Below are 18,282 nucleotides of genomic sequence, written 5' to 3'. Positions count from 1 at the left end.
ATATATACTAGCAGATTACTGGAATTTCCAGAAAAACATTTAGACTATGAGACAGTTTTAGTGACTACTCATTCCAGTAATAGAGAATACTAAAAGAATATTGGGAAGATGGTACTGAAATTCCAGAGTGTGTGAGTGAGTGTGTGTGTGTGTGTGTGTGTGTGTGTGTGTGGTTTAATGCCGGGCACCAATGGTTTATGCCTGTGATCCTAATTACTCAGCAGGCTGAGATTGAGACTCACAGTTCAAAACCAGCCCTGGCAGGGGAGGCCTGGCTCACCCACGAAACCCTTAGCCACCAAAAACCCGGAAAGGAAGTGGTAGGGTGGCTAGTGTGGTAGAGCACCCACCTTAAGCCAAAACAGCTTAAGGGACAACGCCGGGGCCCTGAGCTGAATGAAGCTCCAGCACATGCACATGCACGCCACAAAGCAGAACCAAAGGGGAAAAAAACTAAAACTGCCTCCTGTTTTCCCTCCTAGACTATTATTATAGGTTTGTTTTTTGAGGGAGGGTTGTTTTGTTTTGTTTTTGGCCAGTCCTGGGGCTTGAACTCAGCTCAGGGCCTGAGCACTGTCCCAGCCCCAACGAATTAAAAAAAAAAATTATCACACAACAGTAAAAAAAAAAAAAAGACCAACCTATATATATGTGAGGAAAATGAACGGCAGCGCATCAGACGGAGGACATTCGGTCGACCACCGAGTCTGCAAACGACGGGCCAGGCGGAGCCTGCGGATGGGTCTGCGCAGGCGCCAGGCCCGGCGCATGCGCGCAAGGCCGCGCTCGCCGCGGCGCCCCGTCCGTCCTTCCTCGCTCGTCCTCTTCTCACCGACTTACCCCAGTCAATCATTTTTTTGGGGGGAGGGCGGGGAGGACGGAGAGCGAGGCCTCTGCCAACCTTGCCAGCTAGTCATCTCCCGACTCCTTTTAACGCGCTCGCCTCGGGAGTCGACGACAGCACCGCGGCGGCGCGTCTCCTCGGCGGGGCCGGGCGGGGGGGGGGGGGGAGGAAACACTCACAGTCCGGAAGGCGAGAGCTTCAAAAACTCGCGGGGCTGGGGGGGGGGTGGAGGTGGGGGGGGGGACGCGTTCGCGCGAACGTGACGTCAGCGCGACCCTTTTCCCGCACCGCACCGCCCCACCTCACCACCATCATCCTCGGGGAGCCCCGCCCCTCGGGGCGCGCGCAGGCGCCCCAGGCGGTAGGCCCGGCACGCTGTAGCCAATCGGCGTGCGAGCTTTAGGCCCCGCCCCCGTCTCGCCTCCCAACCCCTCGAGCACCACCCCCCCCCAACACACACATATATACACACACACACACACACACACACACACACACTTGTCTGCTCGCGGCGCCGAAGGTCGATGTGAGGGGGACATTGCTGAGACCTTTTGGGGGTTCACGCGCCTGTCAGTGCCCTTCCGTCAGGTGAGGTGAGGGCCTGTCGGGTCATCCTGTGACCGCAGCCTGCCCGGGTAGCGGCCATCCTTTCCTTCTGGAAAAGGCTGGGAGGTGAAACGGGTCGGCCCCAGCCTTGACGTCGGGCCTTGAACTCAGGCCTGGACTGTGGAGGAGTGGGAGGGGTGAGGGGCCCTCCCCCCCCCCCCACAAACACACGGCCTTGGGGCTCCCTCAGAGGGGCCCGGGGGCACCCCCTCACACACACACACACACACACACACACACACACACATTTCAGAGCCACCCCTGGCTCTTGCCCGACTAACTTTGAAGCCCGGCCAGATGTTGAGAATCACCCGCACCTGTCCTAGCTTGGGCTTGGAAGGGAGACAGCGTAACAACGTGTAGAGTTGTGTGTTGTTTCTAACTGTGTTGCTTTCCCAAAGCCTTTGACCTGTGACAGCAAGTTGTCGGGACTCAAATCCCAGCAAGAGATTTACAAAGAAAAGGAAGCTACAGGATTTGTGTGAGTCTCCTGAATACGATTTCTGCCTTTGATCCTTTTGTTTACCTGTCGATGTTTTGGGGTTTTTTTTTTCCTTTGGTGGTTACTACCCTCCCCCTTAACCTGTTACCCTAAAAGACATCCATCTAAAATCAGCAAAGCTCTCCAAGTGGCTCATACCGTGTCATCCCAGCTACTGGAGAAGCTGAGATCTGAGGACCACAGCTCAAAGCCAGCCCATGGCAGGAAAGTCCAGGAGATTCTTATCTCCAATTATCCAGCAAAAAGCTGGAAGTGGAGCTGTGGTCCAAGTGGTAGAGCCTTGAGAGAAAAGGCTGACAGCACCCAGATCTCTCTCTCTCCTTCTCTCTCTCACTCACACACACACACACTGCAAAATACCTGCTTTCATCCCTTTAATGGAACAAATTGTTAAAAAACAACCACCATGTAAGATAATTACTAAGTGAAAGTTACAGATTAAAGGAAAGCAGTCTTGAGATTGTGTCTGATTCCAATAAGTTACTTTCAAGTGAAAATTGTGCCAGAAGGCCAGAGCTCAATCTTGGCACTTCTGCTTGTCAAGAACAATTCCTGGATTTCTCAGAAGTAATTTAAGCAAAGCAAAACAAGTTTTTCTTATGCTCTTCCAGCCTTAGATTTGTCATTTATTTAGATATAATCCTCCCCCACCCCACCCCTTTTGGTTTGAAACAACACAGCTTTTGTGTGTGTGTGTGTACTGCCCTGGGGCTTGAACTTAAGTCCTGAGCACCGTCCTTGAGCCTTATCACTCAAGGCTAATGCTCTAGAACTTTGAGCTACCCTGCCACTTCCAGTTTTCTGGTGGTGGTTCATTGGAGCTAAGTGTCTCACAAATTTTCCTGCCCAGGCTGACTTCGAACGACAATCCTCCGATCTCAGCCTCCTGAGTAGCTAGGATGACAGATGCAAGCGACTGGCACATGCATGGCTTTAGCCTTCTTTTTGTTGTTTTGTTTGGTCAGCTAGTGCTTTGCCACTTTGAGCGACCTTCCATTTCCAGTTTGGGGGTGCTTAATTGAAGATAAGAGTCTCACAGACTCTGTCTAGGCTGGCTTTGAATTGTGGTCCGCAGAACTCAGCCTACTGTGTAGTTAGAATTATAGGTATGAGCCACTGGTACCTGGCTTTAGCCTTCTTTTTAATTGAAGTCTGTGCTCACTATCTTTTACACAGTCTATGTTCTATAATTGAAACTCATAAGAGCAAGGAATGTAGCACAGGCATGAGCCACCAGTATCCAGCCTCGATCTTTTGTAGCTCCATATACACTTCAAAATCTGTTGAAGCCAGGTGCTGGTAGGTAGCTCATTCCTATAATCGTAGCTACTCAGGAGGCTGAGACCTGAGGATCAGGGTTTGAAGCCAGCCCTTGCAGGAAAGTCTTTGAGAATATTTGTAATCCAATTAACAAGCGAAAAGTTAGAAATGGAGCTGTGGCTCAAGTGGAACAGCACTAGCTTTGAGCAAAAAAGCTAAGGGACAGCGCCTAGGTCCTGAGTTCAAGCTCTAGTACCAGCACACAAAACAGATAATAATCCATTTGTTGATAGCCACAAAGTGACTCTATGGCAAATTGATTAAGATTATATTGAATCTATGGACTGAGTTGGGAAGAAAAGAAATGGCATCTTGACAAGATTGAGTCTCCTTATCTATGAATAAGGGATATCTCCCTCTTTGAATCTGTAGTCTCTTCTGTCAGATCTCTCTCTTTTTTTTTTTTTTTTTTTTGGCCAGTCCTGGGGCTTGGACTCAGGGCCTGAGCACTGTCCCTGGCTTCTTCCCGCTCAAGGCTAGCACTCTGCCACTTGAGCCACAGCGCCGCTTCTGGCCGTTTTCTGTATATGTGGTGCTGGGGAATCGAACCTAGGGCCTCGGGTATCCGAGGCAGGCACTCTTGACGCTAGGCTATATCCCCAGCCCCTCTTCTGTCAGATCTCTAATTTTCTTCATATGTTTTGTACATGTTTTACCATATTCCTAAATATTTCACTGCAGTGGGGTGGTAATATAAATTGTAATGTGTTTTTTAAATGTATAGTACTGCTTATATGTGGTATCTTGCTTAATTTCTTAGGCAATTAATGGATGCCTGGAAATTGATCTATAAATATATTCAGCAATGTTTTGCCTCCTGAGGCGTTTGAGAAGGTAAGCTATGATGCAATCTATGTGTAGTATTGGGGGTGGAGGATTCAATCATACATCAAATTGAATCAGTTATTTTTAGAATGCTAAGGGTGTTTTACTTTACAGCAAAGGCAGGAATTTAGAAAAAGGGAAAGAAAATGCATGTGAGCAGCTAGATCTTCCAAGACTCCATTCAAAGCAGGGAATTGCAAAAGTGATAATGGGGCTGAGAATATGGTTTAGTGGTAGAGTGTGTAATGGAGACCCCCCCCCAAGGGAGGGGCTCACAATGTAACAGGGTCCAAGGATGGGGATATCCCTCATCCCTCCAAGAGTCCACCACTCAGAGACAGTCTCAAGTAAAAAGATGTATTTATTGGAGAAGTAAAAAGTATACTGACCGGCCAGGGTCACGACCCAGACTCGGGAGCTGACTCAGGGTTGGGTTATAAAGGCAAACACCACATGGTCAAGCCTGCCACACGCAGGTGGCCAATGAGGTTACAACACTTACAGAGCATGCCAGGTCACACGCAGGTGGCCATTGGAGTTACAGTCTGCCTCACAGTATCTATTTGAACCAGCCTATCATCCTAGTTAGAATTGGTGCATGGATTTGGCGGGACTCACATGATGCAGGTAGATACGCCTACTCATAGGAGGGCCCAGGCTTGACCTTCAACGTTCCTTGAACTTTTCATGCTTCAGGTGGTCAAGCAGTTTACACAATCTTATCACAGCAAAGGGGAACTTCCCTGGATAGGGTGGGGGAGATCTTAGTGGAGATGGAGTTGGCTTCTGCTCTAATCTGAGCTGGAGTCAACCTGAAGTTCCTCCACAGCTAATGATCTGGCCAGATCTGACCTCCCTATTACAGCGTGCTTGCCTAGCATGCATGAAGCCCTGGGTTTGATTCCTCAGTACCACATACAAAGAAAAAGCCTGAAGTGGTAGAGCACTAGTGTTCAGGAAAAAAGAAAAATAAGACCTTAGGGACAGCACCTAGGCCCTGACACAGACACACAGACACAAACACAGATACACACACAATCTGCATTTTGATTTCATTGGGGAAAATAAACTTATAACAATATTCCATAGGTCTTGGGCCAAAATTTAAGAATGAGAATGTCAAGTACTAACTAGAACATTGTTGTGCTAATAATGAAGAAATCAATTATAATCTTCTTGCTCTTCTTATATATTATGATTCTCAAAATATTTTCCACTACAGCCAAGAATAGTGGTATAGGCCTGTAATGCCAGCAGTCAAGAGGGCTGAGGCTGAGGAGAATTGAAGACCAACCTGGATTGAATAAGCAAGACCCCCATCTCAAAAAAAAATTTTTTTTTCACTACTGGATATAGAGGAAAGCAAAACAGACTGTGTGTGTGTGTGTGTGTGTGTGTGTGTGTGTGTGTGTGTGTGTGACTATTAGGGCTTGAACTGAGGTCCTGGACACTGTCCCTGAGCTCTTTTGCCTCAAGGCTAGCACTCTACCACTTTGAGCCACAACACCACTTCTGAATTTCTGGTGGTTCATTGGAGAATCTCATGGACTTTCCTACCTACCTGGTCTGGCTTTGAACTATGATCCTCAGATATCAGCATCCTGAGTAGCTAGGATTATAGGGGTGAGTCACCTAAGCCTGACCAAAATAGAGTTTTCTTGTCCCAAAGAAAATTATAAAGAAAATGGTCATCATATGTAGTGAACCAGTTAATATTTCAAGTGGACTGTGAGGGGAAATTTTATTGTCTTCTAGTATTTCTCGTATTGCATCATGGGAATTAATACCCACTGTTTTAGAAAACTGATAGATTTCAAAACCTCCCAGTAGAGTGTGTGTGTGTGTGTGTGTGTGTGTGTGTGTGTGTGTGTGTGTGACAGTTTGGGGGCTTGAACACAGGGCCTAGGCACTGACACTTAGCCTTTTCACTCAAGGGTAGCACTGTACCACATGAACCACAACACCACTTAGGGCTTTTTCTGTGTATGAGGTGCTGAGGAATGGAACTCGGGTCTTCATGCGTGCCAGGCGAGCGCTCTACCACTAAGCCACATTCCCAGCCCCTGTACTTTTAACTTGAATGACATTTCCTATGTGAGGGATGTGTAGCCATGCTCGGGGTAACCGGGCCTCGTGTCTTTGACAGGCTCTCTGTGGAAAGGATACGTCCACACTGGTTCCATTACTCCAGAGCTTTGTCGGGAGCTGAAGCCGTCAATGCCCTGAGGCCTTTGTATTTTGCAGTCCACCCAGATTTCTTTGGAAAACACCCCAGAGAAAGGGTAAGACATCTTTTTTAAATAACAAAAAAAAAAAAACCTTGCTGTCTGCATTTCTGTTTAGTTCATGTTCCTTTAACCCAAACTAAATACATAGTTCTCTGCATCCACATTATGCTATTATGGTGATATAACCCTAGCTTTGAACTCCTTTGAAATTTAAAATAATCCTGTCTGAGTACTGTGGTTCACACTTGTAATCCCAGACACACAGGAGGGTTGAGGTTCAAGGCAAGCATGGGCATCGAGTTAGCAAGACCCTATTGCAAAGAACAAGGCAGATGTGGTGGTTTATATCTATAATCCCAACTCTGGAGATTAGTGGGGAGAGAATCATAATCGGGCGACTTCTGGACAAAAAAAAAGAAAAGAAAACTAATACAGTTGAACACTGGTGGCTCACACTTGTAATTCTAGCTACTCAGGAGGCTGAGATCTGATGATGGCAGTTCAAAGCCAGCCAGCCCAAGCAGGAAGGTCAGTGAGACTCTCATTTCCAATAAACTACTTTTTTTTTCCAGTCCTAGGACTTCTGATCTTCTTTTGCTCAAGGCTAGAGCACTCTACTACTTGAGCCACAGCACCACTTCCAGCTTTTTCTGTGGTACTGCGGAATCAAACCCAGGGCTTCATGCATGCAAGCAAGCACTCTGCGACTAAGCCACATTCCCAGCCCTGTGGTACTTACTGGGAGATAAGAACCATCATCCTCAGATCTCAGTATCCTGAGTAGCTGGGATTACAGGCGTACACCACCAACATCTGGCTTGCCAAATATAATTTCTGCATTCTATTTTGCGTGTGAATACCCTAATATATATATTTTCCCCCCAGGAAGTCAATGAAAATTCTCTCAAGAGATTAAGTGTCTACTTAGAAAACCTCCAGAAACCAGGTTTCAAGTCTTTGAAACCGACTCAGCTTACCTTTTATGTGAGAGAAACAGACCAGAATCCATCTGATAGCCCAGAAGCCTTCAGTACTTCCGGTACGTTTTTCAATTTGTACCATGTGTCTCTTGCCAGCACCATGTGCAATTAGTTCCTTAAGGAATGCCTTTGGACGGAGGCATTGATCAGTAAGAAACTACATCGAGGTCTGGGAATATGGCCTAGTGGCAAGAATGCTTGCTTCCTATACATAAAGCCCTAGGTTCCATTCCCCAGCACCACATATATAGATAAACGGCCAGAGGTGGCGCTGTGGCTCAAGTGGCAGAGTGCTAGCCTTGAGCAAAAAGAAGCCAGGGACAGTGCTCAGGCCCTGAGTTCAAGGCTCAGGACTGGCCAAAGAAAGAAAAAGAAAAAGAAACTACATTGAATTATTTCCATCTCTGTCCCTAAAGTTCACATGGAATCTACTCCGGCTTTGCTGATGACAAGTCATGTGACCTTTGTGGTCCTTGCTTGTTAAGATGAAACAGCTGGAAGACTGTGTCGTGACCAATTTTGTGTGTGTCATGAAGTTACCTTGCCTTACCCAAGTCTTGCAGGACATACCACCAGTGGCTACCGCCTGTAATTCTACCTACTTAAAGAGGCTGAGATCTGAGGATGGCAGTTCAAAGCCAGCCTGGGCAGAAAACTCTGAGATTCTTACCTCCAGTTAAACACCAAAAAGCTGAAAGTGGTAGCCATGGCTAAAGGGGTAGAGTGTTAGTTTGAGGGTAAAAGCTCAGGGACAGCATCCAGGCCCTGAATTAAAGCCCTGGGACCCCTGCCCCCCGCCCCCCCCCCCCAAAAAAAAATGCTGGCTTTATACATAGTGCATGGAAAGAAAATTGTTAGCCAGGCGTCAGTGGCTCACACTTGTAATCCTATCTACTGAGGAAGCTCGGGTCTGAGGATCACAGTTCAAAGCCAGCCTGGGCAGGAAAGACCAGAAGTGGAGTTGTGACTCAAGTGGTAGAGTACTAGCCTTGAGCAAAAGGAACTCAGGGACAGTGCCCTGACCCAGAGCTCAAGCCTCAGGACCGGCAAAAAAAGAAAAGTAAATTATTTGGAAGGCAAAGCAAATAACCATCTGTATGAATTGTTTCTGGGGTGGGGATTATATTCTAGGATTTCGAGCCGTCCAGTTTACCTTGCATACCAGAGATCTGCTAAGTACTGTATTGTATATTCTCAACTCCTGCAATTTATCTGCCAAACATATACAACGCTCGAACACTAATGTATACTCGCAGCCTATCGGAGAGGCTAAAAGGACAACCAACAGGCCCATCAAATGGGACAAGTCATATTACTCCTTCACTGGATTCAAGGACCCAGAGGAGGAACTTGAACACGCCTCCAGAATAGAAACAACTCTAACGTATGTAAATAGTGTCATTGAACTAAACCGTTACATGTAGTTCAAAGCTTAACTTGCAGGAAATGTCACCCTAGTTAATGTACGTCAATCCAGTAACCACTATGGGAGGAACAATGTTTAGTTTGGGATTTCTTTCTTAAGGTTGCCAGAGTCGGGCAGGCCTGTCATCCTACACTCAGGAGGCTGAGATGTGAGAATCATGGTTCATAGCCAAAAAAGTCTGTGAGACTCTTATCTCCAGCAAACCAACAGAAAACCAGACGTGACGTGGGGACTCAGTGTGTTAGAGCACTAGGCTTGAGCACAGGAGCTCAAGCCTGAGTTCAAGCTCCATGACCAACAGGAAAAAAAAAAAGGTCAAAGTTTCAGAACTCGGTTTAACTTTGAAGTTGCTAGCTGCTGTAAGGGAAGGGGTGTGTGTGTGTGTGTGAGTGTGTGTGTGTGTGTGTGTGTGTGTGTGTGTGTGTCAGTGCTGGGGCTGGCACTCAGCCTGGATGTTTGCCCCAGGCTTTTTTGCGCAAGGCTGCCACTTGGATCACAGATCCACTTCCAGCTTTTTTACTGGTTAATTGGAGAGACGCGTCTCGCAGACTTTTCTATCCAGGCTGGCTTTGAACCATGATCCTCAGATCTCGGTTTCCTGAGATCTGGGATTCGTGGAGGTCTCTTTTTTTTTTTGCCAGTCCTGGTCCTTGAACTCAGGGCCTGAGCACTGTCCCTGGCTTCTTTTTGCTCAAGGCTGCTCTCTACCACTTGAGCCACAGCGCTACTTCTGGCTTTTTCTGTGTGTGTGGTACTGAGGAATCGAACCCAGGACTTCATGTATACAAGGCAAACATTCTTGCCACTAGGCCATATTCCCAGCCCTCATGGAGGTCTCTTAACAGAAGAAATGTGACATCATAGTTAGCATCGCAAAGTATGTATCTCTGTTTTTGTTTTCTTTTTCCTTCTAGATCCTGGTTAGATAACAATGGAAAAAGTGCCATTAAAAAGCTGAACAATAGTTTGCCACTCAGGGAAGAACTAGATCGTTTAAAAGACGAACTCTGTCATGTGTTGCAACTGTCAGATATCAGGTAATAAAAAAGAGAACCTAGCCAGGTGCTGGTGGCTCCGCCTGTCTCCTTGCTACTCAGGAGATTGACATCTAAGGATCCTGGTTCAAAGCCAGCCCAGGCAGGAAAGTCTGTGAGACTCTTATCTGTAATGAACCACCAGAAAACAGGAAGTGGAGCTGTGGCTCAAACAGGTGGAACAAAGTAGCTTTTGTTCTGGCATTGAATAATTATATACTAATGAGGATATAATAAAAATATCCTTTTCCATATATACTTAACATATAGATACGTAATTATATTTAGTGTGTGTTCTGTATGCTTAATATATTTGTTATCCTTATTTATATAGTAAGTTTTTTTTTTTGGCCAGTCCTGAGTCTTGGACTCAGGGCCTGAGCACTGTCCCTGGCTTCTTTTTGCTCAAGGCTAGCACTCTGCCACTTGAGCCACAGTGCCACTTCTGGCCACTTTCTGTATATGTGGTGCTCGGGAATTGAACCCAGGGCCCCATGTATACAAGGCAAGCACTCTTGCCACTACGCCATATCCCCAGCCCCCCTAGTAAGTCTTTTAAACAACTATTTCTTGGCCATTCCTGGGACTTGAACTCAGGGCCTGGGCACTGTCTCTGAGCTTCTTTGTGCTCAAGGCTAGCACTCTACCACTTGAGCCACAGCACCACTTCTGACCTTTTTCCTTGTATGTGGTGCTGAGGACTCGAACCCGGGGCTGCCTGCATGCTAGGCAAGCGCTCTACCGCTCAGCCACCATCCCAGCCCGATACTGCTCTTAACGCACCTGTGTTTGTTGGTGCAGGTGGCAGAGAGGCTGGGGTGTCGCCCATCGCTGCAGCCAGCTGCACAGTCTAGGCCGCCTGGTACAGCAGAATTTGGAAACCCTTCAGAAAGCCAAAGGTAACCATTTTCCACGCTCTTCAAAATGTCATGTAGGCCAGGCGCTGGGGCACACCACAATCCAGCTCGCTACTGGGGAAGCTGAGCTTGGAGAATCCCAGTTTGAGGCCAGCTTGGTCAGTCCTGGAGCTTGAACTCAGGGCCCTCTAGAGCACTGTCCCTGAGCTTCTTTGTGCTCAAGGCTAGCACTCTACCACTTGAGCCACAGCCCCCCTTCTGGCCTTTTTCTACATAGGTGGTGCTGGGGAATTGAACCCAGGGTTTCATGCCTGCTAGATAAGCACTCTACCACGAAGCCACATTCCCAGCCCAGTCCAGGAGACTCTTAATCTCCATTGAACTACCAAAAAACTAGAAGTAGAGCTGTGGTAGAATGCTATCCTGGAGTGAAAAGCTAAAGGGCCATGCCAGGCCCTGAGTTCAAGCCCCCAGGACTAGCATCAAAAAAATAAATACAAACCAGAGGGAGAAAACTGGCTCCTATGCCAGCCATAACAAAAGGCTTTGTGTCCTGCCCTCAGGCTGCACCATCGTGTTCACAGACCGCTCGGGCATGAGCGCCGTGGGTCATGTGATGCTGGGAACCATGGACGTCCATCATCACTGGACCAAGGTAAGGAAACCACACGATTTCCCTCTCACACCACCCCGTGTTGTCAGTGAGCTAGGGAGGGTTTGCATCCTAGCCCCCAGATCAGCTTCTTAATATCACGTAGCCTGCTGGACTGAGGCGGCTCACGCCTGTCATCCCAGCTACTCAAGAGGCCGAGATCAAAGGAGCACAGTTCAAAGCCAGCCTGGGCTTGGGAAAGTCCCACGAGATTCTCCTCTCCAATAAACTCCCGCCAAAAACAGCTGGAAGTAGAACTCTGGCCCAAGTGGTAGAGCACTAGCCTAGAGCAAAAGCACCTCGGGGACAGCACCCAGGCCCGGAGTTCAAGCATCAGAACTAAGGTGCGCGTGCATGTGCGCACATGCACACACACACACACACACACACACACACACACACAAATTCTATAATGAAAGCAATAGTAATATAAAAGTCTACAAGGCTGGGAATGTGGCTTAAGGGTAGAGTGCTTGTCTAGCATGCGTGAAGCCCTGGGTTCGATTCCTCAGCACCACATACACAGAAGAAGCCAGAAGTGGCGCTGTGGCTCAAGTGGCAGAGTGCTAGCCTTGAGCACAAAGAAGCTCAGGGACAGTACCCAGGCCCTGAGTTCAAGCCCCAGGACCGGCAGAAATAATGTCTACAAATTGTTTATAATCTACTTCATGACATTTTATGAAAAACAAATTCTACTCTCTACTTTTCTAGCCCCTAATTTTCTGATTTTCCTCTCAATAAATTACGTATATAAGCCAGGCACTGGTGGCTCATACCTGTAATCCTAGCTATTCAGGAGGCTGAAATCTGAGGATCATGGTTCGAAGCCAGCCTGGGCAGGAAAGTCCATGAGACTGTCATCTGTAATTAATCACACACAAAAAAGCCAGAAGTGGAGCTGTGGCTCAAAGTGGCAGAGCGCTACGCTTTGTAGCTTTGAGCAAAGTTGGGGGAGGGGGGAGGGGGGAAGCTTAAGGACAACATCCAGGCCCTGAGTTCAAGTCTCACAACCAACAAAAAAAAAATCTCTAGATGTATAGTCGTTTGTTCAGAATATTCACATTGCCAACATCATATTAAATGTTTCTCCTACGTTATTTTCCTTCTACAATTATTTTCCATTCCCTTTAGGGAAGCCTAAAGTTGCATTCTCTTAGTAACATGAAACTAAATGTCTTTTTGTTTTGTTTTTGTATTTTCTTCTTAATGCTGTAGCTCTTTGAGAGATTACCAAGTTATTTTGACCTTCAGAGGAAGCTAATGATTTTGGAAGACCAAATCAGCTCTCTTCTAGGCAGTATTCGAGTCATTTACATTGAAGAATTGCAACCAGTATTAACCCTGGAAGAATATTATTCTCTCCTTGATGTGTTTTACAATAGACTGTTGAAAACTAGAATCTCTATTCACCCGCAAAGTCTCCGTGGCTTAGAAATGATTCTTAACAGGTAAATATCTAAAAGAGGATGACTTGAATTTCTTCTCCTATGTGATCCATTAAATTGTCATATCTCAGCATAGAGATCTTAGATTTTTTTTTTCAATTGTATGTGTGTCAGTCCTGGCCCTTGAACTCAAGGCCTGGGTGCTATCCCTGAGCTCTTATTATTTGTTTGTTTGTTTGCTCTAGGATACTACTCTACCACTTGAGCCCACAGCTCCACTTCTGGCTTCTTGTTAGCTCATGAGAGATAAGAGTATCATTGACTTTCCTGCCCAGGCTGCCCAGTAGCTCCATTTTTAAATTGAATTTTCTGAGGGATTTCTTTAGCTACTCCAAGAGTATCAAAGCATTTTTTTTTGTGTTGTGTGTGGCAGTAGAATGAGAAAAGTAAGTGATTTTTTTTTCCATCCTAATGTGTGTTTCCTTTCAGTGACAGATATGCTCCAAGCTTGCACAGACTCGGGCATTTTAATATCCCAGCACTCTGTGACCTAGGGAGTCTGCAATGGTTTATTCACACCAGGGCCCAGCAGGCAAGAGAGAATATGAAGAAAAAGGAAGAGTAAGTACTCTCTGCTCTCTGCGAAGTCACAACCTTCAGTCTAACTTTGAAAGGATCAGGAATTTGAAACACATAAACACAGGACATCAAAACTGTATTAAGAAAAATTGGGGGTTGGGAATATGGCTTAGTGGTGGAGAGCCTGCCTAGCATGCATGAAGCCCTAGGTTCGATTCCTCAGTACCACACACACAGAAAAAGCCAGAAGTGGTGCTGGGGCTTAAGTGGCAGAGTGCTGGCATTGAGCAAAAAGAAGCCAGGGACAGTGCTCAGGCCCTGAGTTCAAGCCCCAGGATTGGCAGGAAAAAAAATGTTGACATGCTCTGATCATTTATTTAGTTGTAGCTCATGGCAATATTTCCTTTTGTTTTTCCTTTTCTCAATGCCACAGGTTAAAAGTTCTTGAACATGAATTGATCCAGGCCTCCACCAAGAAATTTTCCCTGGAGAAATTATATAAGGAACCCAGCATTTCTAGTATACAAATGGTGGATTGTTGTAAGAGACTACTAGAACAATCCCTGCCTTATCTTCAGGGAATGCACCTGTGCGTCTCACACTTTTATTCTGTCATGCAGGATGGAGACCTCTGTATTCCTTGGAATTGGAAGAATGGAGAAGCTACCAAGTAACAGAGAAATGACTATTTTTTTAAGGAATAGAAAACTGATAAACTGGGGCTTGGAATATGGTTTAGCAGTAGATTGCTTGCCTAGCATGCATGAAGCCCTGGGTTCAATTCCTCAGCACCACATATATAGAAAAAGCCAGAAGTGTCTCTGTGGCTCAGGTGGTAGAGTGCTAGCCTTGAGCAAAAAAGAAGCCAGGGACAGTGCTCAGGCCCTGAGTTCAAGCCCCAGGACTGGCAAAAATAAAATAAAAAAGCAGGAAAGAAAAGAAAACTGATAAACTTATATAAAAACTGATAAAAACTTAATGCGCAGTTTGATAGAATATTGTTAACCTATTGCAAGAACAAAGTTTCTAATTGCTGTCTTAAAAGTAGACATTTTCTTATGCATGAATTTCTGTGAAGAAACTTGTTTTACAAAGCTTTTATTAGCCATGTGCTAGTGGCTCACACCTGTAATCCTAGCTACTGAGGAAGCTGAGAGTTGACAAGCAGGGTTTGAAGCCACCCCACACAGGAAAGTGGTTGAGACTCTGTCTCCAATTTGACCACCAGGGGAAAAAAACAAGTGAGAAATGGAGTTGTGGCTCAAGTGCTAGCCTTGAGCAAAACAAAAACAACAGAACATGAAGACCTGAGTTCAAGTCCTTGTACCAGTAAAAATAAATACAGGTTTTCACTTCTAGTTTTATAGTGTTGATTGACCAGATGAAGCCAAAAGCTGTTACAGTCAGGAACATATTTTTTTAGTTATAGTGAGAATTTCTATAAGAGTCAAAAATATGGGGCTGTGAATGTGGCTTCGTGGTAGAGCGCTTGCCTAGCATGCATGAAGCCCTGGGTTCCATTCCTCATCACCACATACACAGAAAAAGCCCCAAGTGGCACTGTGGCTCAAGTGGTAGAGTGCTAGCTTTGAGCAAAAGAAGCCCAGGCCCTGAGTTCAAGCCCCAGGACTGGCAAAAGAAAAAAAAAAGGTCTAATCGAGTAATGATACTATCCTGAACAGTCTGATGATGCAACCAGAGAACTTAATGCCATAAAACACTGTGACTATTGGAGCTGGAATTGTAGCTAAGTGACAGAACACAGGCTTAGTTAGTAGGGACAAACCCTAAATTCCATCCTTGGCCACAAAAGAATAAATAAGCAAGCGACAAGGAAATGTGTTTGAATCACTTACATATGTTTTGTTTTGATGAACAGTTCCAACCAGTAAAAGCTTTTCCTGCTTTCCAAAGAGCTCTGGGAAGTAGTTTAAGGGTAAAAACAACCAGGCACTGGTGATTCACGTCTGTCAGCCTCGCTACTCAGGAGACTGAGATCTGAGGATCACGGTTCAAAGCCAGCCTGGGCAGCAAAGCCCATGAGACTCTTATCTCTAATCAACCACCTAGAAGCCAAAACTGGAGCTGTGGCTGAAGTGATACAGCACTAGCCAACTTTATGAAAAGAAAAAGAAAAATCTAAGGGACAGCACCCAGGCTTTGAGTTTAAGCCCAATCCCAGCACTTTAAATAAATAAAGTGTATTGGCAAATAAGTTCACATCAGGGCTGTAGACCAGATCTCCAAGTCCTATGTCTGTCTCTGCAAATCCTCCTCTTGATTTCTCAACCAGACCCAAAATCTCTCTTGCTTGTTTCTCCAGAGGACAAGATGAATTCTGCTTTGAGACAGAGGGTTGGGGGGGTCTCCCCCATTGAATAAATCAGACCTGAATTTTTTCCCCACAGTAGAGCAAAATGGAAAAATCAGTTCTTGATGTGTATTTTTGAATTTATGGAAAAATATCTATTGCATTAAAAGTTCTAATCCAAATGTGTGTTCCAAAGAAGCATTCATTTGTAATTCTTATACTTCATGCATATTTAACTCATGGTAAGCCACTAATTTAATATACTTAAAATTATCTTTTATAATACCTGTTATTGCCTGTGAAGATTTTTCAGTAATGAGGATGGAAAAATTCCTCAAAATTATACAGAGAAATTTACTAGAAAATTAAGTTTGGATTGTGCCATTTCTAAAATCATCTAATAGGATCTTGACTTTTGTTTTTGTTTTTTTTGGCCAGTCCTGGGCTTTAGACTCAGGGCCTGAGCACTGTCCCTGGCTTGTTTTTGCTCAAGGCTGGCATTCTGCCACTTGAGCCACAGCGCCACTTCTGGCCACTTTCTGTATATGTGGTGCTGGGGAATTGAACCTAGGACCTCCTGTATACGAGGCGAGCACTCTTGCCACTAGGCCATATCCCCAGCCCAGGATCTTGACTTTTGAATTGGATTTGAATTGAATTTTTGTCTCAACTGCCACGTAATAAATCATATCTACATTAACCAGGCAACTGTTTTTCCTTGTTATCTAATTACAGTACTTTTACAACTACTACAGAGTAGTAAGAAATTGGTGCAAGCCGGGTGGCAATATCCTTAATCCTAGCTATTCAGGAGACTGAGATCTGAGGATTGAAGCCAGCCGGGCAGAAAAGTCTATAATTTTTTTTTTCTGCCCTGGGGCTTGAATTCAAGGCCTGGACACTGTCTCTTAGCCTCTTTATGCTCAAGGCTGGTGCTCTACCACTTGAGCCACAGACTTTGAGTAGTTTTTTGGAGATAAGAGTCTCACAGGGACTTTTCTGCCCCTGTTGGCTTCTAACTCTAGTCCTCAGATCTCAGCCTTCTGAGCAGCCAGGATTCCAGGCATGAGCCACAGTCCCTGCTATCTATGAGACTCATCTCCAATTAAATCACAGAAAAATCCTGAAGTGGCACTGTGTGAATCAAGTGATAGAACACTAGCCTTGAGCACAAATTGCTCAGGCACAAAGTTCAAGCTTCAGGAGTCACAATAAAAAGAAGAATTGGAGCCAATCATAGTAGCTGATGCCTATTGTTCTAGCTACTTGGGAAGCTACAATAGGAGGATCACAGTTCAAAGGCAACCTGGGCTGGATATTTCTGTTCCTATAGCCAGGCTCCCCAAGTCCTTCTTTTCTAAAGGCCACCACCTCGGGGCAGCCTCCCTGGGGGAGAAAGATAAACCATGTCCTCCCCCAAAGCCAGCTCACCTTTGAAATCCTTTGGAATCTAATGTCTGAGTTCCCTGGCAGAGGAAGGAATACCATTTCTGTTGTTTTCAGTTCATTTCACCCAAAGGAAACTAATACACCCAAGAAAAATTAAAAACAAAAACATACTCAGGCCTCTGATAAGTTGAGAGTGGTCCTTTGGCTTGGCCAGTACTGGAATGGGACCTGCACACATTTGGCACCCAGCATCCTTTGGCTTGTGGCCACAGTATTCCAATTTCTGCCTCTGTCGTCATGGCAACATGCTCTATTTCTGTGGATCTGAGAGGGATGTAGAACTTTGTAGGCAGATAGGAAGAGACGGTGAGGCAGTAGACGTGTCACCCCTTCCTCTTCTTGGGAACCCTAGGGAATGCTGAGGTGACTTGTGGAGCCATGTCCCCCCCTCTTCTGGGACAGTCAAAGCCATGGCTCTGATGAGAGCTGAGACCTCTGGAGCAGACCAGCAGGTGCTGGGCCTGATTCCCAAACAGCTCTCTAAGAACTATCTCAAGGGGGTCTGGGAATATGGCCTAGTGGCAAGAGTGCTTGCCTCGCATACATGAAGCCATGGGTTCAATTCCCCAGCACCACATATATAGAGAATGGACAAAAGTGGCGCTGTGGCCCAAGTGCAGAGTGCTAGCCTTGAGCAAAAAGAAGCCAGGGACAGTGCTCAGGCCCTGAGTTCAAGCCCCAGTACTGGCAAAAAAAAAAAAAATCTCAAAGGGTAAAACAGAAGAGGCACTGGTGGCTCACGCCTGCCATCCTAGCTCCTAAGGAAGCTGAGATGTGAAGATCCCAGTTCAAAGCCCAGGAAAGTCTCAGGAGTCTCATTACCTCCAAAGAACTGTAATAACCAGGGGGGCAGGAAGACCCGCCCCGTGCCAGGAAGTCCCGCCCCCACACCAGCGGTGTATATATATGCTGCCTGTTGGGCGGTTCAGAGAAGGGAAAGCTGGCTGCCAGCCTGAGGAGGGAAGCGGAACAAAGTCAGAAGCCTGAGGCCTGCAGAGGAGCCTGGAGCCTGAGGCCTGTGGAGAGGTTTGAAGCCTGAGGCCTGGGGCCTGAGGGGAGGCGAGGCCTGCAGAGAGGAGGTTGGGAGGTTGAGGCTGTTGGAGGTTAAGGAGTGGAGGTTCGGAGGTCAGGGCTGGCCCGGGTTCTGGGTAATTAGCCCAGGACGAGGTAGCCGCAGGCCAGCATTTGGAGGTGGAGGGCTGTTCTGGTTCTGGGTTTGAGGTTGTAACTAAAGCCCCTCTGTAAATACAACCGCTCCCCACCTTTAGCTGGGCCTCTGTGGTT

At 46.2% G+C, this 18,282-nt stretch overlaps 1 protein-coding gene across 1 annotated transcript; it reads left to right on the top strand.

The window, feature by feature from the left end:
• Positions 1-1,372: 1,372 nt before the first annotated feature.
• Tcaim (T cell activation inhibitor, mitochondrial) lies at positions 1,373-14,036 on the top strand. The gene is made up of 12 exons (XM_048334566.1): positions 1,373-1,432; positions 1,852-1,931; positions 4,033-4,106; positions 6,244-6,379; positions 7,211-7,364; positions 8,437-8,689; positions 9,646-9,768; positions 10,567-10,664; positions 11,186-11,277; positions 12,490-12,722; positions 13,149-13,280; positions 13,672-14,036. The coding sequence occupies exons 3-12, from the start codon at positions 4,078-4,080 to the stop codon at positions 13,910-13,912; spliced, it is 1,491 nt and encodes a 496-aa protein (XP_048190523.1). The 5' UTR covers positions 1,373-1,432; positions 1,852-1,931; positions 4,033-4,077; the 3' UTR covers positions 13,913-14,036.
• Positions 14,037-18,282: the final 4,246 nt, after the last annotated feature.

Source organism: Perognathus longimembris, chromosome 26, assembly GCF_023159225.1.
Source record: "Perognathus longimembris pacificus isolate PPM17 chromosome 26, ASM2315922v1, whole genome shotgun sequence".
Lineage (NCBI taxonomy): Eukaryota > Metazoa > Chordata > Mammalia > Rodentia > Heteromyidae > Perognathus > Perognathus longimembris.
Note: the sequence above shows the minus strand (reverse complement) of the source record. Positions and strands in the feature narration are given on the sequence as shown.

Bases quoted from the DNA above. Each gene is read 5' to 3' on its own strand.
- Tcaim (XM_048334566.1), top strand. From the start codon at position 4,078: ATGTTTTGCCTCCTGAGGCGTTTGAGAAG. The intron at 7,365-8,436 runs GTACGTTTTTCA...ATTATATTCTAG, and splicing joins AGAAGCCTTCAGTACTTCCG to GATTTCGAGCCGTCCAGTTT. The intron at 11,278-12,489 runs GTAAGGAAACCA...TTAATGCTGTAG, and splicing joins TCCATCATCACTGGACCAAG to CTCTTTGAGAGATTACCAAG.